We start from the raw sequence: 24,287 nt of genomic DNA, 5'->3' as shown, positions 1-24,287 counted from the left end.
CTATGAAATTACCTTCCTACTGCAAATAACTAGAAAATAAGATTAAAATATGTGAAACAACTGTTTTCAGACATTGAAAAACAGTACAGGATGGTGACTCTTGAAACAAATGATATGAGCCCTACAGGTGTCCCAGCATACTGCCTGTAGGCAGTTTCTAGATTGCAGCACAGAGTAGGGGATCCCAAATAGAGTCCAGGAGAGTTTGCACAAGTTAAGGTGACTAGAATTGTGGGGGTAAAAAATTGGAGCAGAGGGTACTTACTGCACAGAACTTTATAGAACCAAGAGATCTCTGGAGATCTATAGAAGGTTCCTCTAGCACCTTTTATTAAATACTTAGCTGCACATGCAGATTATGAAATTCCACAATGCTTGGAAGAATCACACTGGAATTCAGTATGTTGAGCAATTCCAGGAGCTGCACACTGCTGGGAATAGTTTGTGTTTCTGTTAGGCATAATGTTTCACACATAAGCTAGAGACTTTGGAGTGGATTTAAATTAGCCATTGATTAAAGGTCTCTCTAAACCCACATAATAAAGCTTAAAAGCAAATTTTGCAAGTAATACAACTGGAACTAAGCCCAATACTCTAAAGAAATACAGTAAAAACCAATACCCAGCAATTAGAAAGTCCAGCATCAAACAAAAGATTACTAAGAGTACAAAAAAACAGGAAAATGACCTATAACCAGGAGAAAGACCAGTCAATTGAAAGAGACCTGGAACTGTAGAATCATCAGAAATATTTCTGATGCTGGAATTATCAGACATAGATGTTAAAACAGCTGTTATAAATGTGCTCCATAAGTTCAAGCAGGAAGACATGAATATGATAAGAGAAATGAGTGATAGAAAAAAAAGATTCGAATGGAACATCTAGAGATGAAAAATACAATGTCCAAAATGAAAAATAAACTATTGGATGGGATTAACAGCAGATTAGACACTGTAGGAGAAAAGATAATTGAACTTGAAAATGGAACATTCAAAATGAAGTTAAAGAGAAAAAAAACTGAAACAAAATTAATAGAACATCAATAACCTGTAGAACAAAATTAGGTTGTCTAATAGATACATAATTGGAGTCTCAGAATAAAGGGAAAGGGTAGACAGAAAAATTACTTGAATAAATGACTGAAAAATTTCCAAATCTGATGAAAATCACGATCTCTTAGGTCCAAGAATCTCAATAAACCCTAAGCAGAAAAACCATAAATAGAATCCTAAAAACCCTAAACAAAATAACCATAAATAAAATCATACCTGGGTATAAAGTAATCACATTACTGAAACTCAGTGATAAAAAGAAATTCTTAAAAGTAACCAGAGAAAAGAAGACACATTACTTAAAGAAGCACAAATCTACAATTAAAAGCCAGGAGAGAATGAAGCAATCTCTCAAAATGTTGAAAAAAACAGTCAACCTGAGTTTTATACTCAGTAAAGATATCTTTAAAAAATAATTCTTTCAGATTAATAAAGATAAGAGAATTTACTGCCAGCAGATCTGAGCTATAAAAAAAGGTTAAAGGAAGTTCTTCTGGCAAAAAGAAAATGCTACTGGAAGAAAACGTTAAATGTATACATAGAGTTCCAGAAATAGCAATCATATGGGTATATATTAAATATGTTTTCCTTATTTTTAATCTCTTTAAAGGATAATCAGTTATATGAATAAAAAATAGTTGCAGCAAATTTTGGGGTTTCTCACATATATAAGTAAAATGTATGGCAATGAGAGCACAAAGAATGGGAAGGAACAAATGGGAAAATACTGTTGTAATGTTCTTGATCTAGGTTAAGAGGCATATTATTTGAAGATTGTGTAAAGTTAAAGATGTAAATTGAAAATCCTATAACAATGGCTAAAAAATAGTACAAAGCAGAAATAACACAAATAATAATGCAGTTAAAGTAGTGTTTGGAGGGAAACATTTTGTATTTAATACTCTTATAGAAAAGAAGAAAGTTCTCATATCAATGGTCTAAGCCAGAGATCAGTAAAGGTCAGCCTATGAGCAGGATATAGCCCATCACCTCTTCATGTGTGGCCTGAGACCTAAGAATGTTTTTGCATTTTAAAATGGCTAGAAAATAATCACAAGGAAACTAATATTTTGTGACTTTTAAAAATAATAGGAAATTCAAATTTTGGTGACCATAAAGTTTTATTGGAACATAGCCACGCTTATTGCCTTATGTATTGTCTGTGTGGCTGCTTTCCTGCTATATCCACAGTACAGAATAACTGTGAGAGATTGTGTTCTGTAAAGCCTAAAATATTTACTGTCTGACTCATTATAAGCATTTGCCAGCTTTAGCCATGGGTCCTATAGTTATTAAAACAATAATATGGTTATATATTTCACTTTCACCACTTCTATTCAACATTGAATTAATGATCCTAGAAAGTATAATAAGCCAAGAAAAAGGAAATAGTAAGGCATAAAAATTAGAAAAGAAGCAAAACTTACTTACATATGATGTGATTGTGTACATAGAAAGCCCCTTTAGGATAAAAAAAAAAACAGTTGTTATAAGTAAATTTAGTAAAGTCAATATACAAAAATCATTTGTAGTTCTCTGTACTAGCAATGAACAATTTGAAAATCAGAATAAAAACTATCACTTATAATAGCATGAAGAAAACACTGAAGACCTAGATAAATGGTGATATTTCATATTCATGGATTGGAAAAGTCAGCATTGTAAGACGAAATTCTCTCCAAGTTGATCCAATGAAATCTTCATTAACATCCTAGTAGGCTTTGTTTGAAGAAATAAATAAGCTATAACCTTATAAATTTATGTTTATAAACTTAAAAAATCATCAAAATGCAAAAGACTAAGAATGATCAAAATAATTTCAAAAAAGGACAAAAGAGGCCTTTTGTTTTCTGATATCAGAATTTTTCATAAAGCTACAATAATCAAGACAGTGTGGTACTGGTGTAAGAATAGACATATAGATCAAATAGGTCAGAAACAGACTCACAATTTTATTACCAAAGTGTCAAGTCAATCCAATGGGAGAAAGACAAATGTTTCTGTAGCTTGATACCTATATGGAAAACGATGAACTACCACCCCCACTTATTTTGTACACAGAAACTAATTTTCAATTGGATCATATAACTAAAATGCAAAAGCAAAAACTATACAACTTCCTTATTATCCCTTGCTTCATAACAAATTCCAATATTTAGAGGCTGGAAACAACATATATTTATTACATTACAGCTACTCTCTGTCAGGAATTCAGAAGGAACTTAGCTAGGTAATTCTGACACAGAGTCTATCATGAGGTTTTAGGCAAGATGTTATCAAGAGTGCAGTTATCTGAAGGCTTGACTGGAGCTGGAGAGTCCCCTTCTCAGATTGTTTCCCATGGCTATTGGTAGAAGAACTCAGTTCTTCACCACGTGAGCCTGTCATAGGGCTACTTGGGTGCCCTCATAACATGGCTCTTCCTTAAGAGCAAGTGGTCCAAGAGTTAGTGCAAAGAGGAAGCTGCATTGCCTTTTATGACATTCTAGGGAGTCACATACTGTCACTTCCACCATATTCTATTAATTATTCCAGCCTACATTTAAGGATAGAGGAATTAAACTTCACCTCTAAAAGAGAGGAATATCAAAGAATTTGTGGAACAAACATATTTCAAACTACTGTAGGTTTTAGAAAGAAAAAAGGAGAGTATCTGTATGATCTTGGAGTATTCAAAGATTTATTGGATAAGATCCTAAAATAAGAAGGATACATTAAAAAATTGATAAATTGGACCTCATCTAAATTACTATTATTGTCCTTTAAAAAATACCAGTACAAAAGACAGTAGATAAGCAGAGTGGGGGAAAATATTGCCAGCATATTTACCTGCCAAAAGGACTTGCATTATGGTATATAAAGAACTTCAATAACCCAAGGGCAAAATGAAGAAAAGAGGAAATACTAACAAAATGAAGACAGGAACAGACTTCCCCAAAGAGGGTATACTAACAGCCACTAAACACTTGCAAAGGAAATTCAACAGCACATGGTCAGCAGAGAAGTAATGCAGAATAAACTCCACATGAGCTCATGTTTCATGCCCTCTAGAAAGGCTGTGAGAAAGGTTGAAGGCACTGAATATTAGGGAAGATGTTATGCAACCGGGACTGTATGCTACTGGTGGCTACGCAAGATGTGACAGCTGCTTTGGAGAACTGGCAGTTTCTCCTGAAGTTAAATATATATATCTATCCCTTGATTTGGCAATTCTACTCCTAAATAGTTGATGAAATGAAAAGATAATTACAAACTCAAGAACTTTCACAGCAGTCTTATTCATAATAGCCTCCAACTGGAAACAACTGAAATGTCCACCTACAGGAAAATGGATAAACACATTTTGGGGTGTTCACAGTCCCCAACAACTGAGAGACCCAACAACATAGGTGAATCTCAAAACCATTGTGTTAATTGAAAGAAACTAGACATAAATGAGTATATACTATATGGTTTTTATGAAGTCCAAGAAAAGGCAAAATTATCCTATAGTGATAGAATTCAAACAATTGTAGGTTGGAAAGGGAGGCAAACTGTGTGGGGAAGGACATGAGAGAACTTCCTGAGGTCTATGGAAATGTTCTGAGTCTTATTTTGGATGATGGTTACCGTGGGGGGTGGGGGTAGACAATTGTCAATAGTCCTGGAACAGACTCTCTTAAGACTTGTGCCTATTACTGAATGTTTGATTATATTTCAAGTTAAAAAAAAAACAGTAAACAGGAGTCCAAGGGAAGAATGTTTAATGCTGAGGGAGCAGCAGGTGCACAGAGGTGCTGAGGTACACTGTGGGATATTAAAGATGAGAAGAAGAAAGTGATGAGGGTTAGGTCAGGAAGGTCGCTCTGTTGTCTGTAGTTTATTACAATTACTCTTTAATTTGCCAAGCAACAGGTTTTTATTTTGGTATCATTAATATACAATCACGTGAGCAACACTGTGGTTACTAGATTTCCCCCATTATCAAGTCCCCACTACATACCCCATTATAGTCACTGTCCATCAGTGTAGTAAGATCCAAGCAACAGGTTTTTTAATTTGAATATTTAATTTCTTGGAAGCTTAGCATAACATTGCCAGATCATTAAAAGAGAGAGAGGGAGGGAGAGAAAAAAAAAGGGAGGGAGAGAAAGGAAGGCAGGAAGGAGGGAGGAAGAGAGAGAATGTGTTAGATTTGAAGGAAGATTTGACATGGGGATTAAAAGAGATGTCCTGTTAAAAGCTATTTATTATTCACCTCATTATTAAGTTTACAATGAACTTCCCAAGTGGAATTCTTTATAATGAAGTTCCTTTATATTGAAATTTTCTTCTTATCATATGTCTATAGAATGTCAATATTTTGGGGGTCTATTTCATACGACTCAATGGCAGGGTTCTAGCTTGGATTCTAGCTCCACAGTTGTGAAAGACAAAAACCAGAGGGGCAGTATGGTATAGTGGTTGAGAACTTAGACTCTGCTGTTTGGTTGCTGCATTCTGATCCTGGCTCCACTACCTCCAGGCTGTGGGACTTGGGGCAAGTTCCTCATCTTCCTTTAATCTGTTTTTGGCAGGAGGCAGGAGGGGAAGAAGGGCAACCAATTAGGCGGCTTTTGCAGATAATACATATGATGGTGGTTTGGACCAGGGCTATAGCAGGCGAAGGCAGGGAAAAGTGGTCAATTTCTGAATGAAATTTAAAGGTAGGGCTGGAAGGATTTAATGGCAAATTAGAAGTATGAGAAAAAGAGAGCAATCAGTTTGGATGCCAAGGCATCTGGCTTGAGGAACTGGAAGATTGGAGTTGCCATTTGCTGCAATGAGTATGACTTTTTACAAAGGAACATCAGGGCTTAAATTGCAGTTTATTTTTTTCCCCTTGATTTTGTTTGTTTTGTTTTTCGGAGATGAGAGCAAGTACGGGTTGGCAGGCAGACCTCTGAGATCCACCTTATGCTTACAAGATCATGTTTACTAGTCTTCAGGTTCACTCCTTTGATATTATTACATGGTATGTGGGAGGAGGAAGTGGAGTCTGATATTTTAGGATTTCTCCTTTGACTTTTCTTAGAAAGAGTGAGCCTTGGACAAGTTGATGCCTGACTGTCTGAGACATTTTCTAGGAAGACTACTCACCCACTAAAAGTTTTTGTACTGTTGTCTGTTGTCTGCAGCGGCATTACCTAGAAACTGACAGCCAGACTTTTTTTCTCCCTTAGTTGCCAAACAGGTTAATTCTCTTTTCTGCCTCATTTAATTCTTTTTCTCAAATGCATATTATAATTTTTAGGTACATTTCAACCTTATTTCAATATTTATAACTTTTTATGGGAGCATTAAACAAAGTTTCCCTTTACCTTTAAGATATATATATATATATATATATATATAATAATTCCTGTTATGTTTCTGATACAATGTATTATGAAGTACCCTCTTCACTAATAGAACATTTATTCATGTATTTCCTTGTTCTTAACTAGGTGACTATATAATTTACCTCCAAATGGAGAAACTTTTAAGAGTGAAAAGGGAAGCTGACATGGGGATAGCAGTGTAACCCAGGATTGTTCTGGGCAAATCAGAAGTCTACCCACTCTATTTTTAAAGCAGAAAAGCGGTTAGGTTAAGGTTCACTTCCTGTTTATAAGTTTGGAGTTCACTGGGAGAAGGCAAATGCCTGGCAGGGGGGTGGGGAGAAATTCCCACTGTCCTGCAAGCAGGATTCAGAGGCTCACTGCACTGCCCTGGCCTTAGGGTGCCTCCTGGCCATGAGAACATGGTCGCAGATGCCTCACTTGAAAATTGAAGTCTACTGCAGAGGAAATCAGCTTATGCAAGCATATGTAAGAAATCAGTTGTCTGCTCACAAGTTTGTTTTAGTAGCTATTACTTTAGATACAAGAATGAGTCATAATTTTAAACTTCAATTGCTTTTGTTTTTGAGGAACAAATAATATATCTTATATCTTTTCATAAGTCACTATAATGGGGCAGTATTCTATCATTTTAAATAGGAAATTGAGATACTGGCATTTAGTAACTACCAGTAATTCTTAGGAGAAAAGGGTTCAGCATGTACATAGTACATGGGTTATTGGTTCTCAATGTTATTTTTTAGCACAGTGAATTAAGATAACAACTTTGATTGATTAAATGAGGTTGAAGAATAAAGGAACGATTTCAGTCACTATGGAGAACACATTTTTTTCTTATGGTTTCTAACTTTAAGGTAAATAGTGGTAACCTGAATGCTATTTTTTAAAATATAAAACAAAATCCTTCCATGTACAATTTTCTAAGTCTCCTTGTTTTACATATCAATATAACGAGGAAAAAATTTGTATGATATTATATGTTTTCCTGATTTTAAATGGCTTTTAAAACAATTTGCTTTTGTGTGGATGTGCCATAATTTATCTAACAGACAGCACGCAATGCACTTTCTAATGTTTTCTAACAGTCCTGCTATGAACTTTCTTGTAGCTATACAGTGTTATAGGGGATATATGTTGTTTTGCCCTTTAGGATAAATTCCCAGAAGTATAATTGTGGCACCAATGAGAGGCAGAACTTAAAGACTTTTGATATACATTGCCATATTGTCCTCCAGAAAGGTTTTACTTGTTTAAACTCCTATCAGTGTAAGTCATCTCCCTGCACCCTTATACTTGTGCAGTGAATCTTTACTAGTTTCATAGGTAGAAATGTTTTTTTATTAATTTATAAATTTTTCTTTCATTTATTAGAAAGGTAAATGTCTTCTTTGTTTTTAACTATATTTTTTTCTGTGATATGTACCTGCCTATCTTAATTCATTTTTTCCTATTACTTTGTCCATGAGTGTACATATGTGTATACTCGTAATATATTAAAGATATTAATCCAAATGTAATTTAAAATTCACTGTTTTTTCAATTTGGAAATAACTAGGGAAATGCCAGTGAGATAATAGGAAAGTACCTCTGTACCCTTACTAAGAAAATTACTTTTTAAGATGCTAACAACATTGTGGTAAGACAGGAACTACTAACCATTGTTTCTCACATTATATGCTGTCTAATTCATTTGCAAACATGGTAATAAATATTAAGAGCCATAACAATGTACATATCTTTAACCCAAAAATTCCATACCTGGGAGTTTATCACAAAAATTAATTGAAAAGTAATACAAAATGCCCCAAATCATTTATTGCAGCAATGGCTATAATAGTGACAAGTTAGAAACAAGTTAATGAATTAAAGAGTAATGGTTAGCTAAATTAGATTCATCAATAAAATGTTAAGCTATCATTAAAAGTAATTAGGAAGATTACAGATTGACATAAAAAGGTGGCCATGTATGGATTGTAGCAGAATATAAAGTTATTTCAATTCTATGGTTATAACTGTGTAAAAATACTCATTCAAAACAAAACTTTGATGGAAATCAATGGATTGGTTTTGGTTTGTGTCACCAAGTGTGTGGAATCTCCAAGGTTTAAGACTCTAACATTTGTTGAGTAGGTGTCCTGTGCACATCTCACAGCAGCACTGTAGAACAGGGATTGGTGTCATTCTCATTTGACAGATAAAGAAACTTAATACTCATTTGACATATAAATAAATTTAATGCTTTTATTATGGATATTTTCAAATATATACAGAAATAGAAAGACTAATTTAATGAACCCCGTGTAGCTATCATCTAGCTTCAACAAATTCAGGTTTTCATTTTTAGTAAGTTGCAGAGTAGGGTTTTAACCCATGTATATTTTACTCTAAAACCTATGCTTTTAATTACAGTCCTATGTTGCCTCTTCATTTTGTCATTTGATGCTATTGAGTAACTTTATGATCCTTAGTGTTTTTGGTAAAATAGAATGGAAAGGACTTACAACTGAGTTATTTAGGTTGGTAATAAAATGAAGAAAGCACCCTCTTTTAACCATATATATTTTGTCATAAGCATTTTTAGTTTCAGTGTTCTGCAAAGACAAACCTGCTGATACAGTTCGTCATGTTTTGTAAATCTTTGACCCATTCATCAGACTCTGACCACTCTAAAGATAAAGGATATGGTTGTATTGGTCTTTCTGACTGAAATGGCTTTTTGCAGATTGAGAAATTGTGTAATCATTAACTATGATAATGGATATGTAACTATGATAATGGATATGTACTTGCAAGTTTCAACTGGTATCTTAATGAGCTTTAACCCTCCAAGAACACTCAAAACATATCTTAGAATCATTGAAATTTATCAGTTGTCCATAACTTAAATCTTCAAACTCTATCTTTTTGCTATATTTTGTTTTCTCCTGCCCTCACCACATCCCATCTCCCTGCTCACATGCTCACCATGCCTATAAACTAGAGGACTTAGTAGCAGCAGCCTGAGATATAAAGACTTTAAAAATTAACTCCTTTTTGAGTTAACAGGCCATGACTTCTAGTCAGTTTTTTTGGAAGGGGAGTCCCACACATACAGAGGTATATATTTAGACAGATAAGTGAGGGCATCCTGAGGTAATTATGATGTACAAATAACCTTGTGTTTTATAGAACTTAGATTCGTTTCAGACATCTTTTGTCCTGGGAAATCTTCTCTGAACTCTCCAGACAGCTTTGTGTCACCCCTGTGTGCTTCACCATCTTCCCCTGTCTAGAGGGCAAGTAGGGCTGAATCTTGGGGACCTGTGGCCTCATGGCCTCAGTGTCTCATAAACATAAACCATACCAAACTTGAATCCAAGGGCTATATAATCTAGTCTGGATATAGGGTCATTTAGTCAGATTTTCCCTTCAAGAAAGAGGCTAAATAGAAGATGGCATTTTTACCTACTTTATGTCAAATATAGTGATGCTAGAAATGTCAGTCTGATGCTAGGGAGAGTGGCTGGTTCTGTATACACCAGTAAAGCATAATTAGATATTTAGCAGTTAAATGAATGGGATTGGATGAAATTATGCAGAATTCGGTGGAAAAGAGAAGATGGATGACAGAAAAAGAGGGAAAGGAGATACAGAAAGAAAAATCAGGCAGAAGAACTAGTTAGGAATGAATAATGTTCTAGAAATAAAGAAAGAGTTTCACAATTAGAGTGGTGAAGTACTGAGTACTTACTTAACAATTTGGATTTAGCAGAGCTAGGAAACAGAAGTCAGATTACAGGACACTTAGGAGAAAGTTCTAAGTGAGGACACACAAAGCAGTGAGTGTCCTACATTCTCTTTAAACCTGTTGGAGATTACCTATAGCAGGTCTGTCCTTTGGGTGGGACATATAAGGCTTCTTCCCAGGCTCCTGAGTTGGGGTTGAGGGAAGGGATGAATCAGGGGCTGTATTATACTCCTTTTCCTGAATATTTTTTAAATTCAGTTTCAAAACTTTGTCACTAACAGCAGTCCAATGGGCCTATGAAAAATGCAGATAATGGGCAGTCCTACTTTGGTTGAGTTGCCCCAGGCTTTTTCCTTCTAGGGATGCCCCTGCATTTATTCCTGTGGTAGCTCAATATCACTGTTTTATAATTGTCATTTTCTCTCTCCCCTTAGACTTTGAACTTGTTAAAACTCCTTGTTACTACTGTTGATTCTCAGTACCTAGCAAAATGCCTGGCATAGTATTTAGAAGGTCTGTTACATGAATGAGTAAACCAATAATAATCTGTCTTTTAAGCATTAAATAATTCCAATATGGTGATCTCACGGAATCAAAAAAGTGGAATGTTTCAGGAAAGAGGGATGATAAACGGTCGCAAATGGCAATAAGATAAAGATGGAAAACCGACTTTTGGAGTTGGCTATTAAAAGTCATTGGTTTCTATAGTCAAAAGTGTTTGAATTCCATAGTCAAAATGACTGAAGTAAGAGCCACTTTAAGAGGGTTGAAGAGTAGATGGGAAATGAGAACAAAGAAACAGTATAGAAGTTTTTTGTTGTTTTGTTTTTAAAGGTTTAAGGCTAACAGGAAGAAACCATTGGAGAGAAACCCAAAGATTCGAGAGAGGGGAGTTAGTTATATAATAATTTTATGCATTTGATTTGAATATATCTTAAGTATTCTCACCTACATGTGAGGGTATTATATTTCTTCCTCTTCCACTTGTTTTTCATACGTCTTTTGAACTTGAAGTTTTTGCTGTGCTGTTTGGGGCTCTCTAGTGGCCAGTGTAATAATGACATAAATAGTAAACCATCAGTTAAATCTAGCGTACCATTTATTCCTAATGCAAATTATTCTTCCCAGGAGGATTCAATGAGGGTGGGATATGTGGCTATAGTAATTAGTGATGCTTAGTCCTCTTTGATTTGTTTTGGGTTAAAACTGAATGCTAAACTTACTATAATTTTGTTTTCTTAGAAACAAATCACTATTATGAATTGTTTGAAAATTGCAGTATATCTTTGTTTCAGTTGCTAATACATTAACAACCACCATCATATGTTCTCAACTCTTCTTCTGCAATGTTAGATTTAGGTCCATTGTTATAGAACTATTGGAACATCGTATTCAATTTGAAGATTGTGCAAGAAAAGCCTGAATTGCCAAACAAAAAAATAATTGATTGTTATGAAAATAATACACATTCATTTTTCATCACAATAAAACTTTAAAAATATAGAAATCTTAAAAATATCATCCTTAGTCTTGCTTCTCAATGTTTTCTTTCTAGGATTAAAAAAAATTTTTTGAGCAATGTAAGGAATACCTCTGTAACCATACCTAGTTAAATAAAATGTGTTCAGTACAGTTGAAGCCCCCTGTGTACTCTTCACCTATTTCATCTCTAGTCCTTCCTCCCAAAGGTAACCATGATTCTGAGTTTTGGTGTTTTATTCTTAGGCAAACTCAATATATTGACACTAAAAGCTATGTATTCTTCAAATTGCTTCTTTTCACTTAAAATTATGTTTGTAAGATATATCCATTTGACATATAACTCTGGGTCTCTTATTTTTGCTGCCATACAATAGCCTTTCTCTGAATATTTCATGATTTACCCATTCTCATTTTCATGGACTTTTAGGTTCTACATTTTTTTGCTTATCAAGTCTCCATGATCATTCTTACCTATGTGTTCTTTTATATATCACGTACAAGAGTTTTCTCCAGGGCAGAAACTTGGAAGTGGAGTTATTGGGTGGTGTGATATGTGCATCCTCAGCTTTACCAAATTGTTCTTCAAAGTGGTGTGCTGATTTACTGTTCTGCCAGCTCTGGATGAGTTCCCCAGTCTTGGGTATCTTTAGACTCCTTACATCTTTTCCTAGTCCTGTGGGTATGAGACAGTATTTCTTAAAAAAAAGAAAGAAGACTTGCATCATAGGATATTTAAAATAATTACAAACATAGTGATTGGTATAGTGAACTTCTGTCCCATCACCCTGCCTCAGTGATCATCAACACACGGCCCATCCTGTCTTATCTACACCATCACTCCCTTTCCCTCCCAGTGTCCCAAAGAAATCTGAGCTGTCATACCATTTTATCTGCAAACACTCATTATGTACCTCTAGCACATAACTCTTTCACTCTTTCACAGATAGCCTCGGTAACATTATCCCACTAAAAAATAACAAAAATGCCTTAATGTCATAAAATATCAAAGTTTCAGTTTCTCCAATTGTCTTTTGAATTTTTACATTTGTATCTTCAAATCAGAATCTAACTAAGGTCTTTTCATTATAATTGGTCTCAATCTGTAATTTCTCTCTGGCTCTCCCTTAGTCCTGCTTTGTGATGTTACAGCCACTAATGATCATTGCTTAGAAAATCCACTAGTTCATTAGGAGTTACAAAATGGTGCTACTCTATCCTTCATTTGTTTGTTTATTAGCAGAATGCCTCTATACACAGAGATTTCCTGTTATTAAATAGTTGATCATCTTAAGATACTGTTAGTAAAGAAAGGATAAAGTTTCTTTCTTTTCATTCATAAACTTTTAAAACAATTATTTAGTCACCTAGTATCCTCCAAAGGTGATCATTGAATTTGTCTTAGTTACCTTTATGAACTCATGGATTTAAACATCTTTGATGTGTTTCAATTTGTTACAATCATTGTCCTTACTGATGCTCAGATTGCCCAACTTTGGCCAGTGGGAGCCTCTTTAAGTTGGCTCCTGAGTTCTTTTAACACAATCCAAGTAGTCTTTGACAGCTTTTTTTTTGCTTTCTGTTATGACAAGATGTTTCAGGTTTATCTTGTACATTTCCTGCCCCAGACTGGAATCAGCCAGTTCCTAAAGGAGTCCTGGTCACATAGCCACCCTCTGCCTAGCAAATACCAAAATTCATCGTAAAAAAGGAGAGCAAGTGTTCATCATAACATTGTTTGCTAGTTATAGGCACAGTGAGCCATTTTTATCAAGGAATGGTGGGAACCCTCCTGAAATCTCAAATCACAGATGCCAGCCAAGGGCCCCCCTTACAAGCAGGCCTTTTTATTATAAGAATAGTAGTCTCAGACCTGCTGTGTTAACTCTTTTCTGCACAGATGCCTACTAGACATTGTGTGGCAATGAGGAGTAAGTATAAAGTTGGATAAGCAGTCAGAAGTTCAGAGGAGAGGTTGTGATGGAGATATACATGTGGTAATCATTAGCATGCAGAAGGTACTTAGAGCCCTGAGACTGAGTAAAATCACTTAGGGATTGAGATTTAAGTACAGAGCCCTTGAGCAAGGGGTTGAGGAGATGATGGGGAGCTAGCCAAGGAGACTGAGAAGGAGCACCTGGTGAGGTGGTATGAGGTGGAAGGAGAATCAGCAGGGTGTAGCATCCCTAAAGTCAAACAAACAGTGTTTCAAGAAGGAAGAAGTGATCAGTGGTGTCTGCCTAGGCCAAGTAGCTGAAAGTGGAGTGTTAACTGATGGCAGTGGCAGTAACTGGAGCCCTTGAACTGTGCTGTTTCAGTGGAGTGGTTTGATTCAAAGGGTTGACTGAAGTGGGTTTAAGAGAGAATAGGAGGGGAGGAAGTATGGACAATTCTTCCAAGGAATTCTGCTGTACAGGGGAGCAGAAAATGGCACAATAGGTGGAGGGGTATAGGAGGTGAAGAATAACAGCATGAGAAAAAATAACAGCATGTTTGTATGTTGATGGAGATGCTCCAGTACACAGAGAAAAACCAATGATACAGGAGAGAAGTGAGTATTGTTGGAGCCTGAGTAGGAAAGAGGGAGTAAGACCTAATGTCTGTGTAAGGAAGAAATAGCCTTGCATAGAATTATGGACAGTTCATCCATAGTAATAGGAAGGTTGGCACAGTACAATGGGCACAAGAGAGGTGGTTGGTAGATATGTTGTTGAGAGCTTGTAAAGGGAAATGTTAGCATGGTCACCAGCTGCCCATGAGTATAGGGGAGGCGATGCTGGAGATATAGAGTGTGAATGGATAGGGAAAGATAGGATTGCTAGGTACTGCCCTGAGGCCACTGGTAATGAACTTAAAATGAGACTAGTTTTCAGCTGATTGTGTATTCTATTTTCTAGTTACTTCCAGCCATTGGGCTATTGGTGCTGAGTAGGCAACAAACCAGTGTTTGAGTTTAGCTGGGCTAAATACCTTGGTGAGGAAAGCCATAGAATTAGAGATGTGTGATAGGGGGTGATTACAATAATGGACTGCAGATGCCAACCAAGCTGGTTGAGGAGAGAGGTGAAGAACGAGGCTCTGAAAATGTAGTACAATCAGTGTGTTCATTGTGGATCCCACATGGTCCAAGTGTTGGTGTTGTGCATTTAGAGGGAGTTGAAAGATAGGAGAAGGTAGTCAGAGAGCTGAAAGCTTAAAATTGAAATTAAGGAAGGGTGTGCAGTTGTTGGTCACAGTAGGGTGTATGATTATGAGAATGGATAACTGAGGTGAGGTGGAGAAGAAAATCAATGGAGAAGAGGAGGTCAAGCAAACAAGAGGCCAGGGTATTGGAAGGACCATCCACATTGATATTGAAATCACAGGACTTATAATAGGATAGGTTATTAGGTTTAGAAGAAGTGACAATGAGCAAATCTTCAAGGAATGATTAAGAGTGACAGGATTATAGCTGCCATTTTGTTGCTTGTCGCTCCTTTCCCATATACTTCCATACTTCCTGTACTTCCAGATGGACTTCTCATGATTCCCAATCTTCTTACTTTTTTATAAAGGATCCTTTGCTCAAATAAAAAATCTCTAGCTATACCATGGGTCTTTCATAACTCTACCTTTAATAGATGCTATTTCTTTTTTTAAATGCACTTGGCCGCCATGCATTCTTCCCATAGTAGCATTCCTCTCCAGGAAATTATCATTTCCTGTTTGTAGTTCATAGTATGTATTACATTATTTTTAAACTACTAGTATACAGTCACTATTTTTCTCTCCTTTTTGTTTTTTTAAAAGCAGACTAAGGTTCCTTAGGCCTGGAACCTTATCTATCTTTTTGTCCCTGGAGCAGTATAAAAGTTTCCACCAAACTAGGAATAGATCTATTTATTTTACCTATTTTGAAAGTCAGCTATCAAGTAAATAGTGATATGTTTCTTAATTTTAATCTCAGAAAATATGAAGCTTACTTAGATTTACTTTATTAAGTGCCACAGTTAATGAAAAAAATTTTAATTACAGTGAGTTTCTTTTATCCATATATTATAGAATGACTATTCTTAAACTATTTGTATTTTAGAGAATATTTAAAAATATAGAAGCAATTATTGACCATGTTAGCAAATTGAAGTAAAATAGATGATATGTGACTTGTACATTTTGAAGAGAGCCTTAGTTTTTTACTTTCCTTCCCTCCCAGTTTGAGCCTTCTATTTTGATCTTGGGAATTGAGTTCAGCATTGAAGGAAGGAGGTACCAAACTTTCTGAAATAATCTGTGGAATGAAGAAAACAGGAAATTTAAAGGTGACTATAAAACAATTAAACAAATGCCTTTCCCCTTTTTTTATTAAATTGTTAATTAAATGCTATTAAACATTATTTGATGTTAGTTAAGTATACTTATCTTTATTTTCCTTAAAGAAGAGTTTTTTAAACAATACCTCACTATTTTGAGTCTTTACATGAAGATTTCTTGTAGATATTTTGATTTCTCCTTATGATTTCTTATATATTTATGAAATTTATGATTAAATGGAGTACCAGTGTAAATCAACTCTATTAATTGTAGTTTTGATTCATAGTTCATATTACATTTGATTTTGGTATATTATTAAGTTAGTATATAAAAATCTACTGACAAGGTATCACTTTACACCAGTTAGGATAGCCACTATCCAAAAGATAAGAAATAACAAATGCTGTTGAGGATGTGGAGAAATGGGAACCCTCCTACATTGTTGGTGAATATGTAAGTTGGTGCAGCTTTTGTGGAAAGCAGTATGGAGGTTCCTCAAGTAACTAAAAATAGAAGTACCATTTGATCCAGTAATTCCACTCCTAGGAATTTACCTGAAAAAACAAGATCCCTGATTCTAAAAAGCATATGCACCCCTATGTTTACTGCTGTGCTATTTGCAATAGCCAAGATATGGAAGCAACCTAAGTGTCCATCAATAGATGAATGAATAAAGAAGATGTGGTACATACCTAGTATGGAAAATTATTCATCCATAAAAAGAAAAGAAATCCTCCCATTTGCAAATGTGGACAGATCTAGAGGGTATTATGCTCAGTGAAATAAGCCAGGTGGAGAAAGACAAATACCATATGATTTCGCTTATTTGTGGAGTATAAAAACAAAGCAAAACAGAAGGAACAAAATAGTAGGAGACTCATAGACACTGAGAAGGGACTAGTGGTTACCAAGGGGGAGGAGCTGGAGAGGGATGGAGGAAGTGGGAAGAGAATTAGCGGGCACAATAATTCACAATCACAATACAGGTTGGTCACAGGAATGGTAGTACAATAGGGAGAATACAGTTAATGGTTCTGTAACATCTTAACTACATTGATAGTGACCACACTAAAGGGGATGAGGATTTAGTAATATGGGTAACTGTTGAACCATTGTGTTGTATATTTGAAACCAACATAGACTGTATATCGGTGATACTTTAATAAAAAAAAAATCTACTGACAAAGTCCTCATTTTAGATTTTTCATTTTTTTCAGAAACTATGAGTGGAGGATCTCAAGTCCACATTTTTTTGGGTGCTCCATGTGGCCCATTGAAAATGACAGTGTCGCAGGAACCAACTTCTTTAATGACCCCTGCTGACCCTTGGAAAAAAATTCAGCTTTTATACAAACAACATTCTTTATATCTGGAGGATAACAAATGCAACCACAAAAATCTTGAAGACTATCAAGTCCTAGAAGCTGTTTGCCCTCCAGATCTTCATAATGGTCATTTTTTAGCAAACTCTGTGAATAGAGATGACTTTATACATTGTATGTCTACAAAATCCCAGAAGAGTCACCCTTTTGGGATGAGTGAAATGACTAACACTGATGTGCAAGTAGGTGGACTTAAGGGGAGAGTTCAGCATTTAACTGAAGAAGAAAAGTACCAAAAGCTTTTCAGTGAAAATAAGAAAATGACAGATGAGCAGCATAAAGATCTGTCAAATATATGTGATCAAAACTTTGGAAAAGTACCCTCTCAGTTAGTTCGTAAGTGTGCAGCTACATTGGATTTTGGTTGTAGTACTGAGCAGGTTAACATAGGGCCAGGAGCTGTTGAAACAAAGTGTATATCAACAGAACACCGTGAAACAGAAAACCAGTGTCTGAAGTGCTTTTCTTCTAGCACAGTAGTGATGCCAAGATGTGGATCACTTCTGAAGGTCTCAGACCTTGAAATATCTACTGATACTGAATTTCTCAATATAATGACCTCTAGCCAGGTTGCTTTTTTAGCTCAAAGGAATTATAAAGAGCAAAATTCCATGAATGTATGGACTATAAACATGGAGACTGAGCCAAAGGCACGTCATAGGGAAATAAGAATACCTGACAATGATGTGATTCACCCTAATGATGATTTTGCAGAAAGAAATGAAAGCAGACAAAACCAACCACATTCCCTTGAACTCTTTAGTCCTATTTGTCTTGAAACAAAAAGTAGCCAAATTCGTATAAACTCTGATAAAGGTGTTGAAGAAAAGACAGGATCTCAAGAACTTTTTGATTTTGAAGATAAACTGCCACCAAATGAAATATGCATTGAGTCATTTAGCTCAGGAATACTGTGTTCCCAACTAAGTACCTTCCACAAAGGTTCTATTAAGAGAAGTTGGACTTCTGAAGATAAATCAGCCCATTCTAAAGCCTTATCTAAAGTCCTCCAAGTGTCTAAGAAAGTGAAGTTAGCTTCTAATGCAAGAAATCCTACTGTAGCAATGGACCAGAGGAATGTATCTGAATTTAAGGGTGTTAAAAAAACATCATTGATAAAAAATTGTAATTCTAAAAGTCAGAAGTATAATTGTTTAGTCATAGTGTTATCGCCATGTCATGTGAAAGAAATAAACATAAAATCTGGGCCAAATTCTGGCTCTAAAGTGCCTTTAGCAACAATTGTGGTAACTGATCAGTCAGAAGTGAAGAAGAAGGTTTCCCTGTGGAGGACTACAGCATTTTGGGCACTTACGGTGTTTCTTGGAGATATAATTTTACTCACAGGTAAGGCCATCATGGTATAGTGGTAGTTTATTTTATAAAACTGTAGGCTTTTTTCCCCCCTCCCACTTTCAGCCTTTCAGGACTCTTTCTTTACCATTTACTTTCTGCTCCAGTAAGACTGATCCCTTCCTAGCATCCGCATTGGTCTCCTTACCATTACTTCATGTCCTGTGTGTTGCTTTCTGGGCCTGTGTTCTAGAATCTTCGTTCTGTCCCTTCTTTCCACTCACCTTCTTGAGAAGCTTTTCTTGGTTCCTTCTCTTACTCTTTCACTCTACTAGCATTCAGGTCATATCATAAGCTCTTTGTTTTCTTAGAAAGAAACCTCTTATGGCTTTGTCTACATATGTCTTCTTTGTAACCCTTTTTTTTCTTCAAGTGGAGTAGCAGTTTTAGGGTAAAAGGGCAGAGTTTCTACTGCTTTACTTAATCCCTAATAATGCTGTGCATATTACATTTCTATTGGAGGAACAGGGAATTTCTATTGCATTTTCAAATTATTAAAATTATATTAATCACACTTGGAAATACGGAAAGGAAAAACTCATGCTGTCATGCCAACCTTGCATAACAACCAGGAGAGTTTTGGAGTGTTATCCTCCCAGTTCCCCTTACAATGTGTGTACATACATATATAACAGCAGTTATTCATTGGGAACTTATTCTGTGTCAGACAGACCCTGTTTTACGCTTTCCATGTATATCAACTCATTACAACAACTATATGAGGCAGGTACTGATTATTATCCCCATTTTTCAGCTAGGGGAAACTGAGACCCAGAGAAGTAAAGTAACTTGCCCAACACCACACATCTAGGAAATGGCAAACCCAGGACTTCACCTTGACTCCAGAACCCATGCTCTTATTGTAATCATAAAGAACAGAACAGTTTTTACCCTGCTTTTTTGCTGGCACAGAAATCTAATATTGTGTTACATGTTCTTTATTGATATAAAATCAGTGCACAGTGTATTAGACCAGAGATACCAGTTATTTTAAGGATAAATCCCAGACCAGGAGAAAGTTGAGCTTAATAACATAGCTAAAAAAGAATGTAATAGAAAAGAGGTGTAGGTCAGTTTTAGAAGCTTAGAAAAAAAATATCAAGGCAGTGATGTTTCCTACCAAATGGTTTGCTGAGGAATGAGAACCTCAGCTTATATACCCTGGTATTTGTGTAAGATTGTCAGGGGCAGTCTCTAATGCAGAGACAAACATGGGATTGTCACTAGCAGGCAGAGAATAGTCTCACCTCACCTGCAATATCATTTTATTTGTTGGCAAGTCAGTTCATCTAACTCCCTCTATTCTGATTCAGTGCCCACTGCATATCCCTTTGCTTATGATTTGGCTTCCCAGGTGTAAAACTGCCTGGAAGATGATAGTAGGCTGCAAGTGTTGTTTCTTTGACAGTTAATGCCTCATTACAAATAAAAAAAACCACTGTTTTCTCATTTTTTTGTTTGTCTCATTAACTTGTTTAATGTGAAGTTATGTTGCAGAATGAAATCTATTTTTGGAGTGCTGACAAAATCAGGTTTCCCAGACTCTAATGAGAGGCCTGGGCCCTGGACCTTACCTTACCAAGGCAGTTCCTGCAGTGAGCCTCACAGGAGGCTGTTTCCAAACAGATGGGGACTCAACCCTGCTATCTGTATTTTTTCCTAGTGGCCATACAGTTGTTAACAACTAGGTAACATTCTAGCAAGTAAGTTTACCACTATTTACTAACCAGTTTCCTATTATAGGATATTTAGATTATTTCTTTGGTTACTTTTTTTTTTTTTTTTTTTTTTTAATAATTATTTTTTATTGAAGGGTAGTTGACACACAGTATTACATTACATGAGTTTCAAGTGTACAACACAGTGGTAGAACATTTATATACATAATTCTAGGTTCCAGCTATCACCCTACCAAGCTGTTACAATATCTTGACTATATTCCTTATGCTATACATTACATCCTGGTTACTAATTTATTTTACCATTGGAAGTCTGTCCTTTTTTTTTTTTTTTTTTTTTTTTTTTTTTGTGAGGGCATCTATCATATTTATTGTTCAAATGGTTGTTAACGACAATAAAATTCTGTATAGGGGAGTCAATGCTCAATGCACAATCATTATTCCACCCCAAGCCTAATTTTTGTCAGTCTCCAATCTTCTGAGGCATAACAAACAAGTTTTTACATGTAGAACAAATTCTTACATAATGAATAAGTTACATAGTGAACAGTACAAGGGCAGTCATCACAGAAACTTTCGGTTTTGCTCATGCATTATGAACTATAAACAGTTCAAATATGAATACTCATTTGGTTTTTATACTTGATTTATATGTGGATACCACATTTTTCTCTTTATTATTATTTTTAATAAAATGCTGAAATGGTAGGTAGATACAAGATAAAGGTAGAAAACATAGTTTAGTGTTGTAAGAGAGCACATGTAGATGATCAGGTGTGTGCCTGTAGACTATGTGTTAATCCAAGCCAGACCAGGGCAATAAAACATCCACGTATGCAGAAGATTTCTCTCAGAACGGGGGGGTGAGGTTCTAAGCCTCACCTCTGTTGATCCCCAATTTCTCACCTGATGGCCCCCCTGCGACTGTGCCTGTCTTAGGTTGTTCCTCCCTTGAGGAATCTTACCCGTCTCTGGCTAACCAGTCATCTTCTGGGGCCATACAGGGAAATGTGAAGTTGGTAAGTGAGAGAAAAGCCTTATTGTTTGAAAAAGTTAGCTTTTTACTTCTTTGCATATTTATGCCCTGTGGCTTCTATGCCCAGCATTTGTCCCGAGGTATCTTCACCACTTGGAAGAACCATGATACTCGGCAAGTTTGATATGAGGCACGAACTCTATTTAAGGGTTGTAATTAGGAAGGAAGAAGAAAAGCTACAGAAGCAGCAGGCGGAAGAAAACATGGGAAGATTGACTATTTCTTTGATATATCTTCTTGTAGAGTAACTTCAGCATGCATAGGTCTCAAGCTACCACTTAAATTGCACACACACATTAACATAATAGGAGTATAGTTACATAACCAAAGCATATCTGCAATTACCAGCCATCTGCAGTGAAACCAAGAAAACCAGCCAGGCACCCTAGGCATTTGTGAAAACTTATCTATGATATGGTGGATATTGTCCAACTGAACTTGAACAGTCTGAGAGAAACCAGACAAATCAAAACAACCCATTCCTGGGGACTGTTCACATGCCATATGTTCTTTTAACAATAAATAGTTTGTAGTTGTAAGACTTTGGAGCGCTACAATTTGCACCTCTCCAAATTCTTGGTTGAGTTCCAACAGTATAGATCCAGTCCAATTTTGTTGTTTTACTGTATGCACAGGCCAGCCTAGACATCTCCTTCCTCATTCCCATGGCAAGTCCAGGAACTGGCGGGATGAGCGCATCCACAGCTGCAGCAGTGCGTGGATCCCTGTTGGGGTCTTTTGATGATCATCCTCTGGCATGAGTCCTCCAGAGAGCGCAGATGTTGGAAGTTCTTTCTCACATCGTATCCCAGTTCACCTTCGGGGCAGCCCAACTAGGCTTTGATCCCCTGCACAAACACAAACAGACCCCCCGCCCACACCCTTGTGTAGAACTCGCCGGAGGTTACCACACAGGAACTGCCCTTTTTTTTTTTTTTTTTTTTTTTTTTTTTTGCTATCACTAATCTACACTTACATGACGAATATTATGTTTACTAGACTCTCCCCTATACCAGGTCTCCCCTATAAACCCCTTTACAGTCACTGTCCATCAGCATAGCAAAATGTTGTAGAATCACTACTTGCCTTCTCTGTGTTGTACAGCCCTCCCTTTTCTCCTACCCCCCCATGCATGTTAATCTTAATACCCCCCTACTTCTCCCCCCCTTATCCCTCCCTACCCACCCATCCTCCCCAGTCCCTTTCCCTTTGGTACCTGTTAGTCCATTCTTGAGTTCTGTGATTCTGCTGCTGTTTTGTTCCTTCAGTTTTTCCTTTGTTCTTATATTCCACAGATAAGTGAAATCATTTGGTATTTCTCTTTCTCCGCTTGGCTTGTTTCACTGAGCATAATACCCTCCAGCTCCATCCATGTTGCTGCAAATGATTGGATTTGCCCTTTTCTTATAGCTGAGTAGTATTCCATTGTGTATATGTACCACATCTTCTTTATCCATTCATCTATTGATGGACATTTAGGTTGCTTCCAATTCTTGGCTATTGTAAATAGTGCTGCAATAAACATAGGGGTGCATCTGTCTTTCTCAAACTTGATTGCTGCATTCTTAGGGTAAATTCCTAGGAGTGGAATTCCTGGGTCAAATGGTAAGTCTGTTTTGAGCATTTTGATGTATCTCCATACTGCTTTCCACAATGGTTGAACTAACTTACATTCCCACCAGCAGTGTAGGAGGGTTCCCCTTTCTCCACAGCCTCGCCAACATTTGTTGTTGTTTGTCTTTTGGATGGCAGCCATCCTTACTGGTGTGAGGTGATACCTCATTGTAGTTTTAATTTGCATTTCTCTGATAATTAGCGATGTGGAGCATCTTTTCATGTGTCTGTTGGCCATCTGTATTTCTTTTTTGGAGAACTGTCTGTTCAGTTCCTCTGCCCATTTTTTAATTGGGTTATTTGTTTTTTGTTTGTTGAGGCGTGAGAGCTCCTTATATATTCTGGACGTCAAGCCTTTATCGGATGTGTCATTTTCAAATATATTCTCCCATACTGTAGGGATCCTTCTTGTTCTATTGATGGTGTCTTTTGCTGTACAGAAGCTTTTCAGCTTAATATAGTCCCACTTACTCATTTTTGCTGTTGTTTTCCTTGCCCGGGGAGATATGTTCAAGAAGAGGTCACTCATGTTTATGTCTAAGAGGTTTTCGCCTATGTTTTCTTCCAGGAGTTTAATGGTTTCATGACTTACATTCAGGTCTTTGATCCATTTTGAGTTTACTTTTGTATATGGGGTTAGACAATGGTCCAGTTTCATTCTCCTACATGTAGCTGTCCAGTTTTGCCAGCACCACCTGTTGAAGAGACTGTCATTTCGCCATTGTATGTCCATGGCTCCTTTATCAAATATTAATTGCCCATATATGTCTGGGTTAATGTCTGGATTCTCTAGTCTGTTCCATTGGTCTGTGGCTCTGCTCTTGTGCCAGTACCAAATTGTCTTGATTACTATGGCTTTATAGTAGAGCTTGAAGTTGGGGAGTGAGATCCCCCCTACTTTATTCTTCTTTCTCAGGATTGCTTTGGCTATTCGGGGTCTTTGGTGTTTCCATATGAATTTTTGAATTGTTTGTTCCAGTTCATTGAAGAATGTTGCTGGTAGTTTCATAGGGATTGCATCAAATCTGTATATTGCTTTGGGCAGGATGGCCATTTTAACGATATTAATTCTTCCTAGCCACGAGCATGGGATGAGTTTCCATCTGTTAGTGTCCCCTTTAATTTCTCTTAAGAGTGACTTGTAGTTTTCAGAGTATAAGTCTTTCACTTCTTTGGTTAGGTTTATTCCTAGGTATTTTATTTTTTTTGATGCAATTGTGAATGGAGTTGTTTTCCTGATTTCTCTTTCTGTTGGTTCATTGTTAGTATATAGGAAAGCCACAGATTTCTGTGTGTTGATTTTGTATCCTGCAAC

The 24,287-nt window shown here is 36.4% G+C and overlaps 1 protein-coding gene across 5 annotated transcripts in view; it reads left to right on the top strand.

Moving 5' to 3' along the window:
* The window catches only part of SHLD2 (shieldin complex subunit 2), a 127,163-nt gene that overhangs the window by 43,185 nt on the left and 59,691 nt on the right, over positions 1-24,287 (top strand). For 2 of the 5 annotated variants that reach the window (XM_057505832.1, XM_057505833.1), the window contains 2 exons: positions 15,811-15,916; positions 17,126-18,637. In XM_057505832.1, coding sequence (XP_057361815.1) covers positions 17,131-18,637 — 1,507 coding nt within the window. In that variant the 5' untranslated portion in view covers positions 15,811-15,916; positions 17,126-17,130. Of the gene's footprint in view, positions 1-6,556; positions 6,881-15,810; positions 15,917-17,125; positions 18,638-24,287 lie in introns of those variants that run through there. The other 3 variants (XM_057505834.1, XM_036926535.2, XM_036926534.2) reach the window with 2 other exon arrangements.

Source organism: Manis pentadactyla, chromosome 8 (genome assembly GCF_030020395.1).
Source record: "Manis pentadactyla isolate mManPen7 chromosome 8, mManPen7.hap1, whole genome shotgun sequence".
Taxonomy (NCBI): domain Eukaryota; kingdom Metazoa; phylum Chordata; class Mammalia; order Pholidota; family Manidae; genus Manis; species Manis pentadactyla.
This window is presented reverse-complemented; position numbering and strand designations above follow the sequence as displayed.